General features: G+C 43.7%; 2 protein-coding genes across 9 annotated transcripts in view; both read left to right on the top strand.

Annotated features, from left to right (window-relative positions):
* Positions 1 to 2,322: 2,322 nt before the first annotated feature.
* LOC135245105 (protein myomixer-like) lies at positions 2,323 to 3,281 on the top strand. Its single transcript, XM_064317950.1, has one exon. It carries the CDS (start codon positions 3,053 to 3,055, stop codon positions 3,278 to 3,280), a length of 228 nt encoding a protein of 75 aa, XP_064174020.1. The 5' UTR covers positions 2,323 to 3,052; the 3' UTR covers position 3,281.
* Positions 3,277 to 12,029, top strand: part of LOC135245101 (spectrin beta chain, non-erythrocytic 5) — a 28,497-nt gene continuing 19,744 nt past the window's right edge. For 6 of the 8 annotated variants that reach the window (XM_064317936.1, XM_064317934.1, XM_064317935.1 and 3 more), the window contains exons 1-6: positions 3,277 to 3,905; positions 5,437 to 5,529; positions 7,500 to 7,640; positions 10,340 to 10,471; positions 11,428 to 11,619; positions 11,727 to 11,813. In XM_064317936.1, coding sequence (XP_064174006.1) covers positions 3,426 to 3,905; positions 5,437 to 5,529; positions 7,500 to 7,640; positions 10,340 to 10,471; positions 11,428 to 11,619; positions 11,727 to 11,813 — 1,125 coding nt within the window. In that variant the 5' untranslated portion in view covers positions 3,277 to 3,425. The remainder of the gene's footprint in view (positions 3,906 to 5,436; positions 5,530 to 7,499; positions 7,641 to 10,339; positions 10,472 to 11,427; positions 11,620 to 11,726; positions 11,814 to 12,029) is intronic. The other 2 variants (XM_064317932.1, XM_064317930.1) reach the window with 2 other exon arrangements.

The following is a 12,029-nucleotide window of genomic DNA, read 5'->3' as shown; positions in this document are numbered from 1 at the left end:
GTACAGAAAGTAAAAGTCTTCTCCAACATTTTGTTAGCCAGGAGGTATAACTAATTAGTGAAGTGAGCTGTCAGAGTGGAAGAAACACATGGCAGGATTTTTACTTTCTTACTCCTGGACTTTCCACCTCTTGTACTGTGGCTGGGTCGGGCTGTGGTTTAAGAGGACACACTCAAGTGTGGCTGGGTCAGGCTGTGGTTTAAGAGGACCCACTCGTGTGTGGCTGGGTCATGCTGTGGTTTAAGAGGACACACTCAAGTGTGGCTGGGTCAGGCTGTGGTTTAAGAGGACCCACTCGTGGTGGCTGGGTCATGCTGTGGTTTAAGAGGACACACTCAAGTGTGGCTGGGTCAGGCTGTGGTTTAAGAGGACCCACTCGTGTGTGGCTGGGTCATGCTGTGGTTTAAGAGGACACACTCAAGTGTGGCTGGGTCAGGCTGTGGTTTAAGAGGACCCACTCGTGTGTGGCTGGGTCATGCTGTGGTTTAAGAGGACACACTCAAGTGTGGCTGGGTCAGACTGTGCTTTAAAAGGACCCACTCATGTGTGGTTGGGTCATGCTGTAGTTTAAGAGGACACACTCAAGTGTGGCTGGGTCAGGCTGTGGTTTAAGAGGACACACTCATGTGTGGCTGGTTTGGGCTGTGGTTTAAGAGGACACACTCATGTGTGGCTGGTTTGGGCTGTGGTTTAAGAGGACCCACTCATGTGTGGCTGGTTTGGGCTGTGGTTTAAGAGGACACACTCATGTGTGGCTGGTTTGGGCTGTGGTTTAAGAGGACCCACTCATGTGTGGCTGGTTTGGGCTGTGGTTTAAGAGGACCCACTCATGTGTGGCTGGGCCAGGCTGTGGTTTAAGAGGACCCATTCGTGTGTGGCTGGTTTGGGCTGTGGTTTAAAAGGACCCATTACACTGTGGATGTGTCCTCACTTAAGGGCTACACAGCAGCCTACTCAAATGGATTAAAAGCCTGACATATGCACAGCACACTGTGACCAGGCACACGTGGGAGGTGCTACAGTGGCCTAAACCAAAATCCTGGGACAGGACACCTGGTTTGAATCTAGCGCATTGCCAAACTTCAAAAACCTGGGCCAATCTGCTAGGCATGCTCCTCATTAAATGTTAGCTCAGAAAGGGCCAGAACAGATTTCCTACCTTCTCTGTTAAATAAACACATAAAGTGGTTGTGATTGCTTAATATTTTAGTTTTCTTATCGGAGCTTAAAGGACACGGTATACACACTCCTATCTATGCTCTAGCGGCACATTTTTTCTGTGTTCATACAGTTGAACCTGATTTGTTGCAATAAATCCTTTTGTCATTGTCTCCATTCCAGAACTCAGACTCAGACATGTAATCAGGATAACAAGGGTTACAGTAATACACAGTCAGAATAGCTCTGGAAAATACTCTACTTCGGCTCTATAACTACAGTCCATTAATCTGTGTCCTATTAGGAAGATACTAATTCCTGCAGTAATGATGATTAACAGTCATAATCATCTCAGGCCTCCATGCCACTTCCCTCTGTTCTTCAGTCCTAATGGAAGAAGCCGTCCATCAGGAGATATGGAAGCTTTGGTCATGTTTGTACAGTGAGGGTCATGTTGTTTCTGGAACACTGGCATTCAGAGAATATGAAAAGATAGAAGACAGTGATGAGCTAAGCTGTTACGCGCTTTACCAGCCATAATCATTTCTGCCAATGTCTCAAGCACACACATGCAGGAGCGTGCATGCGAGCACGCGTGTGAACACACATATTTTTTGTGTTCTTGGGCAATGCATTAAAGCTCTTCCCAGAGCTTTAAAATACTATTAACCATGTCTTGCCCAGCACTCGTTCAGACAGACAGGGTTGAGTGGATGCAGTGTATCTGATACTCACCAAGACGGGGTTGAGTGGACACAGCGTTTCTGATACTAAGCCCTATGTGGTTGAGTGGGCAAAACGTGTCTGATATTTGAACATTCACGGTTGAGTGGACGCAGTGTCTCTGATAGTCAGCCACAAAATTAGCATAACAGTAAGTAAGTGAATAAAATCTGAGGGTTTAAAACATAAAGCAATAAGAATGTGTTTATTCAGTATGCAGCTGTAGGGGATTTAAAATAGCACTCGTAAGATGACCTTTACGCAAAGGACTGGACACAGAGAGGGCCAGGTGCTGAGACAGGGGGTGAGGGCTTTGTTGAAGCAAGTTTTACTTTTTTAGGAAATGTTTCCCCTCTGGTGACACACACCCCAAAACCCGCCCCCCCCCACCCCCTTTCTCATCACAACACTTCAGCAAAATTCGGCACAAGTGTGTGAGGAGAGCTGGGGGGAACAGTTGTCCATGCAGGCTGCCGTCTCTTAAAGTAGCAGGAGAAAGGGCTTCACTGTTCCACAGCAGCAGGTCCTGACAGCTGCTGTTCTGACAGAGCCTCCTCTCTCCCGAGCAGGCCAGACAAAAAACACGCCTCTCTCTCTCACTTTCTCTTACTGCAGTCCCGTGCCAAAGGAATGCTTCTGGAGTTCCGACACTCTCATTTCAAGAAGTTCCTTTTCATTTCTGAAAACTTTCATTTTTTAAGGGCTTGACGTGAAATTGCATTTTTTGAGAACATTGTTTTAAAAAAAAAAAATTGATTCTTCTTCTTCTCCTGCCGTGAATCATCTCGCTCCTGCAGAGAAACTCTGTTTCATCCCTTACAAAAGGCACAGGATAAATCTCGTGATTTCTTCTTGATTTTCTCTCGGCGCGCATGTTTCACGGAGTGAAAGAGTCATCGGAGACACGGAGGTGAGAGTGTGGGGTTTCTTTTTAATGTAAACGATATGAGCTCACTCCCCAGCAGCGCCGGTGTGGAGAATCAGGCTGGACCGCGTTAACATCGGGCACCTTATCTGACGGCCCTTTCTGCTTCCCACTCGGAGAGGAAGTCCCGCCAGCCGGGGTGTGCAGCCGCAACGCACATGCTCTGACGCGACGCTCTGACTCCACTCCTGCGGTTTTCTTTTTTTTTCTTTTTTTTTTCGGGAAGCCTCCCATCTTGACAGCAGTATGCCAGCGGCGCTCCTCCTGCTGCGCTCGCTGCTGGTCCGGCTGCTCGGGAGCAGGCTGGCCGCGCTGGCCGCTCAGTTCCTCAGGAGGAGCCTGTCGCTGGCCGCCGCCCGCCTGGGGTCCCTGCTGCAGCGCGTCTGGGAGCGCGTGCGATCGCAGGAGTCGCGCGAGGCCATCCTGTCCTGCGTGCTCTGCATTCTCAACATGCACAAGAAGGCGGACAACTGAGACCCACAAACTTGAAAAAAAAGAAACTAACAAATAACTTATCTCCAACACTGGACTTCAAGAGCGAGAGAGAGAAAACAGAGAGAGACAACAGACTCTTTTTAAAAAATATAATATTACTAAAACGAGCCGTGATTTTTGAGCCATGGCGGAAAGCATGATGAGGAAAGTCCAGCCCTTCACTATAGGCACCAAGCTCTCTGTGCCTGCAGGGCCCAAATGCACCCATTTTACAGAGAGCTACCTGCCCAACCAGGACCTGCAGCACCGCCAGCCGCAGCACAACCTGAGCGACCAGGTGTCGCTTTATCTGGGCGGGGCACGCTTATCACCTGTGGCCGTGCAGGTGAGCCGTTTGGAGCGGCAGCAGGTGGAGACGGCGGAGGAGGACCACCAGAACCGGAACGCCGCGTCCCTCTCCTCCTCCTCCAGAGCCATCCGGAAGATCACCATCTCCGGGACCGCGGAGCCCCCTGGGGACCCAAAGCCCCCTCTGGGGATACAGCCCAAGAGCTGCGGGACCCCCAAATCTGAAAATATCAACAACAACAATAACATCCCCTCCAAACCCCTTCCCAGGATCATAGGGGTGAGCTGTGAGAACAAGCCCAGTTCTCATTTTAAGGTACAGGGCAATTCCTTTCTTTTCTAATTACTATTTTAATTTTGCAGAGTTGTCACATGTCAAGAGTGATAAGAACATGAACACAGATAAACTAAATATCTAACAATAATTTTGTTCGGCTGTTCTGATTTGCCTTATTTGCTGTTCTATTCCAAGAGAATCTGTATGGTGAAAATTATTATAATTATTCTCATTATGCTTAAATAACATGTTGATCATGAACGTATTGTTTTGGCGTTTTCTGAGTTTATTGTAATGGAGTTCAATGAAAAAAAATCACGACGTCAATCTTTGCATATGTGCCGAGAGAGATTAAAAATCATAATAACAAAATATTGCATGGCGCTATTTTTATAGTCATTATACAAATACCCATATTTTAAAAATATAAATATTAATTATTTCAATAATATAATTTGTGTTTATTTACCACGAAATACCCGCAACATTATACGGGTAGGGTCACAGGTTGTGTAACACTGCTTGATGGAAGCAATGGCTTAGACCAGTATGGAGCTGTACCTCTTAATAGATTAAACATGGTCCGGACGGCTACTCGCGTCGGGAGAAGACATCGCGCGCGTCTGCCGCTCCATTCCAGACCGGGTTCCAGGTGGTTTCATTTTTCGGTGTGAGAATCTTGTAGTTGCGAGCCCTGGTGCAGAGACTACTGGATACCCAGATTACGTCAGGATAATGTTTCTCCTCTATAATGCACTCCTGAGAAAATGCTGTCTCTTTCGAACACGTTGCTTTATTGATGTGTTAGTGAAGGTGAACCCAGTCAGCGATCGGGACAGCCTACGTGTCACGAAAAATAAACTTCTACTTTCTCCACTGACAAACTGTCATATACATTTCGCATTTCCAGTTGTTTCCCAAAAGGAACGGAAAACAAGCGCGCCGTTTCCAATAACTGAACTGAAGGAATGCGTTTATTATCTGGCAGAGTTTCACACAAGACGATGAGATCATTCAGCGACAGGACACTCCAACATTTTAAACACGTGTGGTCTGCAATTACACAGGGCGATGCAACCGTGTCAGTTTAGGGCCTTAATATGGGAACAGTTATAATATCTTATACTCAGAGCATGTCGTGAACGGTGATAAACTGGTTATACGTAGTGCATTGGATTCCAGTGAATAACAGGTTATGTGTATAGTAATATACCATTCACTGTAACTACAGTTTTTTTTCTTTTAAATTATCTGTGATTTTCACAGTTTCAGAGATGGTTCTTGTTAATTTGATAAAAATGTACTGTAAAAACTTGAATTTCAAAGGTTACATACGTTGTGACTGAGTGATTATACTGCTATTCCAAACAAATTCAACAAATACTATCATTGTGGAAATATTATTGTATGTGTTGTGTATCATTACTAAGCATGGTGATTGCCTTAATAAGTGCTTCATTATCACACTTTTCACAGAAAGCGTTGTTGTAATTGTCATATTAGCCGCAATGTTAGAGTTGTAATGGTGTAATGAGTCATTGTTTTAGCTGAGCTGGTTTTCATACTGCAGGTTTTGCTCAGGAAAGATGGCCGTGTGGGGAAACAGGGCCTCCAGGAGGAAGGGTCAGGTGGACCCGGCACCAGGACCAGTCCAGCCTTTCAGGTACTATTCAAACAGCCTTTCAGGCACTACTGAAACAACAGACATCTCTGTCACATCCAGATTTGGTTTACTCCATTCTATTCCTGCATTCAAGTCACTTTAAAGATCTTTCATGATGTTGTTCCTTTTTTCGTTCTTATTGTGTTCCTTAAATAACGTCTTTGGAATCTCAGAAAAGTGATGAGATGTCTCGCTCTCTCTTTCTGGCAGGCATTATTTTATTTATTTTGCCATGATTCATATTAAAATCTTTTGTTTTTTGTTATAGCAAGCTCTGCATATAATAATAGTCCCTTGGAGTTTAGGATGTGATGTCATATAATATTGCTGCCAAACCTAAGCGACCAATTATTTAAAGTCATGAACATCGAATAAAAACAGTGACATAGTTTTTTACGGTGGTTTTGGGTTCATATGGGATGGATTTTTTTTTTTAAAGGTTGTCCTTTGATCCTGTAAGTCTGTGGCCTGACCACCTGTGATCCAGTTTAAAAGTGGATTTTTAAATGCTTATTTATGTGGCTGAAGCTGACTTTTTATATGAACTTGTAACTGAAATCCTCATTGTGTTGAACCAAACCTTGAGCTAAAGTCAATCCAAAACGAGTTCTGACTAAGTACTGCTATGGGAGAAAGAGAGAGAGAGAGAGAGAGAGAGAGAGAGAGAGAGAGACGTGGAATCAGGGGGTCAGAGAGCAGGTTGAGGAAACATAACTGGACAGAAAGGGATTGTGGGAAAATCAGGAAATAGCTCTTCTTAGCACCTGCCAATCATAGAGAGCCCCAGTGAGAAGGGGCTGGAAAAACACTGGCGTTTTATAAACATGAGGAAATATGTTTACATGTTGTCCCCTGCCAAGTTCACATTAACTACTGCCTCAAAGGCCCACCCCTGCCCTTCCTCATTTAGGCTGGCTGCTAAAGTCATTCTGAGGACAGTTTTTATGGGGGGCAATATTTCGCTGGGCCCTAGTTCCAGTCTTATACAGCGAATACAAGTTTGTAAACTGGCCTATGGCGAGGGTCTCCTCCCTGGCCACATGCGCCTTGAATTATAAGAGGAAATACTCTTAATCTCCAAAGGACATTCTAGCACACAATTCATCTGCCCCACCAGCATCTAGCACAGTGCTGACAGTAATGTAGCTGGATGGGACCAGAAGGCGGTCTGACACGTCTGAAATGGCCTTTAAACATGTAGATTAAACACTTACAAAAGCTAAAGTGTACTTAACAGTTTCTATGAACAGTCTAACATTCCCACGTCATGAGCTGGGGTGGAGTGAAGTGCTGATCCTTACACCCATAATCACCAGCATTATTTCAGATGGGCCTTTTCTTAACCTGTCCTGCCTCCTATTTAAAACAAGCATACATACTTGCATGTATATAGATGTACCCCACCCCCCAAACACTCAGTTCTTATGCAGTGTAAAGTAAAAGTGACTTTAATTAAATATCTTTTCAACCTCTTTCTTTTTATTCCTTTCAAACACATTTTTTCTTGACAGATTCTACACATCTGCAAGGGTTTGTACAAAACAGGCATCTGCTTGTTTTGAAATATCACTTTTAATGTAATCATGACCAAATGGATATTTTCTTGCCCTGTGTGCTCTGAAAACATCATCCCATTCTGAAATACCTCAGCGAGTGTGTCATCAGTTGTGTAACGGCTGTGTAACACAGCGCAAGGGAAACAGAACATCCGTCTTCTCACCTCGCAGAGACAGCGGAAGCCAAGTGGAGAGCGAGACTCACAGGCCTCTGGACCAGCTGCATCGCATCTTCACTCTTTCTAAATTAATCGATTCAACATGATTACTCTGGTGCTTTCATCCACCCACTCAGTACTACTCATGCAACTCAAATTTTGAATTATGCACTGCGTTATGTACTATGTATTGAATACTATGTGTTATGTACTACTGCACAGTCCCATTCAACAGTTTGTGTTCATATTTCTACAGACTCCTGTACCAAGAGCCCTCTCACCCAATCAGGAGCTGCCTAAGGGTGAAGGCCCGCCCTGTGGACATCCAGAGGCCCCACCCACAAACGGCTGCTGTTTCACTCAGCGCAACGCCCTGTTCAACAGAGAGCTCCTGCAGGTAACGACAGAAAGCCCTGTCGGCCAATCAGATTGCATGTTTTTATCCTCAACGATGTTTAAAGAACATACTTTTATATAATCTGTGTAAATCACGTGATGGTGTGGATGGTGTGACGCATATATTAAATTACCCAATCAAATCAAATCAGACAGCCGAAGAGGTGCAAGCCAATCACAGTAGAGCAGCACCACTAACGAGAAATACGAAGGCCTCCATTTTATATTGTGTTCAATCCAGATGAGAAGAGATGAGAGCATATCACTGCTGAAAACTAGCAGTCAGTGTTTTTTGCCTTTTTTATGCAAAACTTAAAAAAGAGGACAGCTACCAAGGTGATTGTGCTGTTACTGCATATCAGATTTGCTGTAATCTGTTGACTCCTTATCATACACACCTTGTTTTTTAGCCATCATACAGGAAGCTGCACAGACATTAGTGACTTCCTGTATGATGTCATTACCAGACAGCATATTATTGGAGCTGTTGTGGGACGATGGGACAGGACTGTTTATTTATTTGCACTTTTTTCCCAATCAGAAATGCCTCATTGCCCATGGGAGCTATTAAAGTTAATTACTGCGTTCTGAAGAAAAGAAATGACATCATATTTCAGTTTCAGGAACAGGGTAACGTGTTTTTGCCAAATGTTGTGCGCAGCGGCGTGTGTGGTTTAAACAGCAGGCCTTATCGGCTCCAGCAGTCCAGGAACTGTTCTGGGTGAGGTGTTTCACTGAGCCAGAAATATGCAGTCACAGCTGAGACACGCTGAGATAGGATCTATCCAGCAGGACAAAACAGCACAGGCAAAATAATGAGCACAGGACACACATTACGCGTGGCTGTGTAATGAACACCGGACCCTAACGCTTCATCCATTATCATTCACTATCATTCACTATCATTCATTATCATTCACTATCATTCACCATCAGGGGCCACAGACACCAGGGACTCTCAGTGTGTTCCATTGCGCCCATATGAGAAAAGAAAACTTCCCTTTTAAGAATAATTTCTGTTTATTTCCACAATTATAAAATATATATTTTGTGCTTTCAGATAAATCCTTCTCTTGATTAACATGTAATTGGTAATATCCTGCCATATTTATATTGCCCTTAGCAGGTACATGTCTTTTATTTTTTCACTGTAAACTAGTGATGGGCAGATCAATACTGAAGTATTGATACTTCCAATCCTGATGTTTCATTTTTCAGTGGTATCGCCCATCCCTACTGCATACTGACATGATTTAGAAATGCTGCTATGTATTTGTAGTGGGTGTTGAATAAATATTACTAAAAAAAAAAGAAAACTCCAAAAAGCCACCTCCATGTCATATATAAGATGACATTTTTACAGTATTACTGCTTGTAAAGTAGCTCTGTGGGGCACAATTGTACAGCATTACTGCATGTAAAGTAGTTATATGTGACACATCTTTACAGTATTACTGCATGAAAAGTAGTTTTGTGTGACACATCTTTACTGTATTACTGCTTGTAAAATAGTTCTATGTGACACATCTTTACAGTACTACTGCATGTAAAGTAGTTCTATGTGACACCATTTTACAGTATTACTGCATGTGAAGTAGTTCTGTGTGATACATCCTGACTGTATGTAAAAAAAGAGCTGAAAGATGTTCTGTGGGGTCTGGCTGTTGGTCTCCCGGGGAACAGGAAAAGATGATGCAATCCTGCGTTCCAGACTGGCTGCTGTGTGTTTAACCTTGAACAGGCTCCTGCAAACCTTTTAAAAACTGTTTAGGTAACAAAGTATTTCCACAGCCAAGTTGACAGAACAAAGGAGAGGAAAGTTCCCTGACCTAATAACTGCTCTGCTGTTGCCACAAGCAGGGGCCACAGGTAGGGGCCCCAAGCGGAGCTAAATCTGTGGCCCCCTCAATGCACATTTCCACACCCAAACCAATTCTAAATCAAATCTCACCCTTTTCTCTTATGATTTTAGGGCCCAGCGTTTATTTTGAAATATCTGGACTACCCAGTCTTGAGATTTTGGATACCAGTACAATTTCCTGTTTTATATATACTGTAAATACTACTCAAACCAATTCTGTCATGTTTAAGTGACACAGCAATTCTAATCAAAGCCAAAGTGTCTGGCTAGCTAGCAGACTCATTTTCTGACTGGGTAAATATTTAGCTACCTAGCAAACTAACTCCATACCAGGCTTAATTTAAATATTAACATAGCAGGATTATTTTGGCTAGACATTTTAAATGAACATACAGCTAACCTTCTGAAACTGGCAAGATGATTAGGAGCAACGTTAAATGGATTGAGAATATAATCTAAGTTGACTAATGGTGGTTTATTTCACACGTGCTAGTTTAGTCTGACAGGCGCTGAATTTTAAAGAGAAAAATATTCACAAAAGGGGTATAATGTGCCTATGAGCATACATCTAGATCACCTTGGTAATGCTACGACTGTGTTCTTGAATGGTGATCCTGGCTAGGGCACCTTGGTAAAGGTAAGACTGTTGCTAAAAGATGTATAATGAGCTTGTCTAGCTACCTTGGTAACAGTAAGAATGTTTTCCTGAAAGGTGTATAATGAACCAGGCTAGGCTACCTTAGTAACAGTAAGACTGTACTTACTGTATTCCTGAAAGGTTTATAATGTTTATCAGTCTAGGTCACCTTGGTAACAGTAAGTGTGTTCCTGACCTGCAGGCTGAGGAGTGGATGAAGGGGAAGCTGCAGGAGTTGAGGGACACGCAGTGGCGCCCTCTGCAGGACGGGCTGTCTCACACCCTGCAGAGGGACCTCAGAGATTTTGAGAACACCCTGATTCAGCTCAACCAGGTGACTACGCCACACAACAATGGCTACTGTTCCCTCGGTGAGATGGAGTGACCAGCCCAGAAAAAGCTGGGAATATCAGAACTGGCTTAAATTACCACAGAGAAAAAACAAAATTGTATGGAAAGCATTCCATATTCAATGTGTTACTTCGGTTTGTTTGATGGTTCACAAAGGTTCATGTCTTCCCAGATCTTCCTGTGCTCCCTAACAGTATCTGCAGGGGCTGGATGTGCCAGCAGGGAGACAGTTTCTTCCATCATTCCAGTAAAATCACCTGGAACATATTGCAGATGGTTACTTGAAATAAAAAATAAAAACCTTGAACAACCTTAAATGTAAAAATATAACCGTTTTATCCCTTCTCTCCTTTGGCATTGACTGAATTAGCTGGTACTATGGTCATGCATCCAGAACATTCCCTGCGAAAACCATTTTAATATGAAGTGATTTTCAGTGAAGATTTTGCCATTACAGGCCTATAGTAAAATAAAGCGAGCCCTGTGCACATTGAGGCCTAATGGATATAGGATGTGCGCAGTTAATTTTTAAGGAAACTATGCAAAATGACAGTGGGAAAACAGTGGATCTACACAGCAGTCACAGCTCTAAAACCTGGAGAGAAATGATTGAATTCAAAGTCTTTGGCTGTGTTCCAAACTGTATACTTGAGTTCTATCTAGAGCACAATAAACCGAATCGCACCTCCCTAGGTAGAACACAAGTATACAGTTTGGAACACAGTCTTTGTTTTCCTTTCTGGGTTCTATAGATTCTGCTGTGAAAAAGAAACATGTGGGATCTGTGTCAATCAGCTTCCAGCGAGCAGAACAGATTGCTAACAGTGTTTCATATTAACTGTGTGCTTTACTTTTGTATCAAATTAGCTCAGTAAGTTTACTGCAATAGTACCTAACAAAGCAACTCACAGGTGTGACGCTCCTCTGTGTTGTTTAAAGATGGGAGAGCAGCTGATCTGCAAGCCCAACCCTACTGCTGACCAGGTGAGAAAGCAGCTGGGCCAGCTCAAGGACCAATGGCAAGCTCTGAAGCAGGCGGCAGCCAGCCAATCAAAGGCGGTGGGCGGAGCCAGGAACCTTCAGGAGTTCAACAGGAAGGTGGACAGACTGGAGGCATGGATCAAAGAAAAGGTAAGACCCTCTCCTGCTCCAGGGGAACCCCCTACCCCCCACCCCTCTCAATTGGGGTACACCTTAAACAGTCTGTCTTTGGGTATGCCCTAATTTTAATCTGTCAGCAGGAAGAGGAACAGTGGCTGGCTAAATTCCAGGGGGAAAACATCGACAGGATGCAGCTGACGAGAAGAATCCTGGATCTGAAAGAGGTGAGTTTTATACTCAGAGCAGCTAGGTTGTGTGCTGTCCTCAGTTGGGTCATTGCTCTGTGTCTGGTTTCAAATGCAATAGCTGGTAAACACACAGGCCTACAACATTTATCTGATCTCTGAACTGCTACATATTTTGATTACTGTGACAGCTGTGATGGTGGACATCTGCATGTCTAAAATATCTAAGATGAAAGATCTGTCAGGATAAGAGCT

The sequence above is a fragment of the Anguilla rostrata genome, chromosome 18 (assembly GCF_018555375.3).
Source record: "Anguilla rostrata isolate EN2019 chromosome 18, ASM1855537v3, whole genome shotgun sequence".
Classification (NCBI taxonomy): Eukaryota; Metazoa; Chordata; class Actinopteri; order Anguilliformes; family Anguillidae; genus Anguilla; species Anguilla rostrata.
Note: the sequence above shows the minus strand (reverse complement) of the source record. Positions and strands in the feature narration are given on the sequence as shown.

Coding starts and splice junctions, on each gene's coding strand:
- LOC135245105 (XM_064317950.1), top strand. CDS start 3,053: ATGCCAGCGGCGCTCCTCCTGCTGCGCTCGCTGCTGGTCCGGCTGCTC.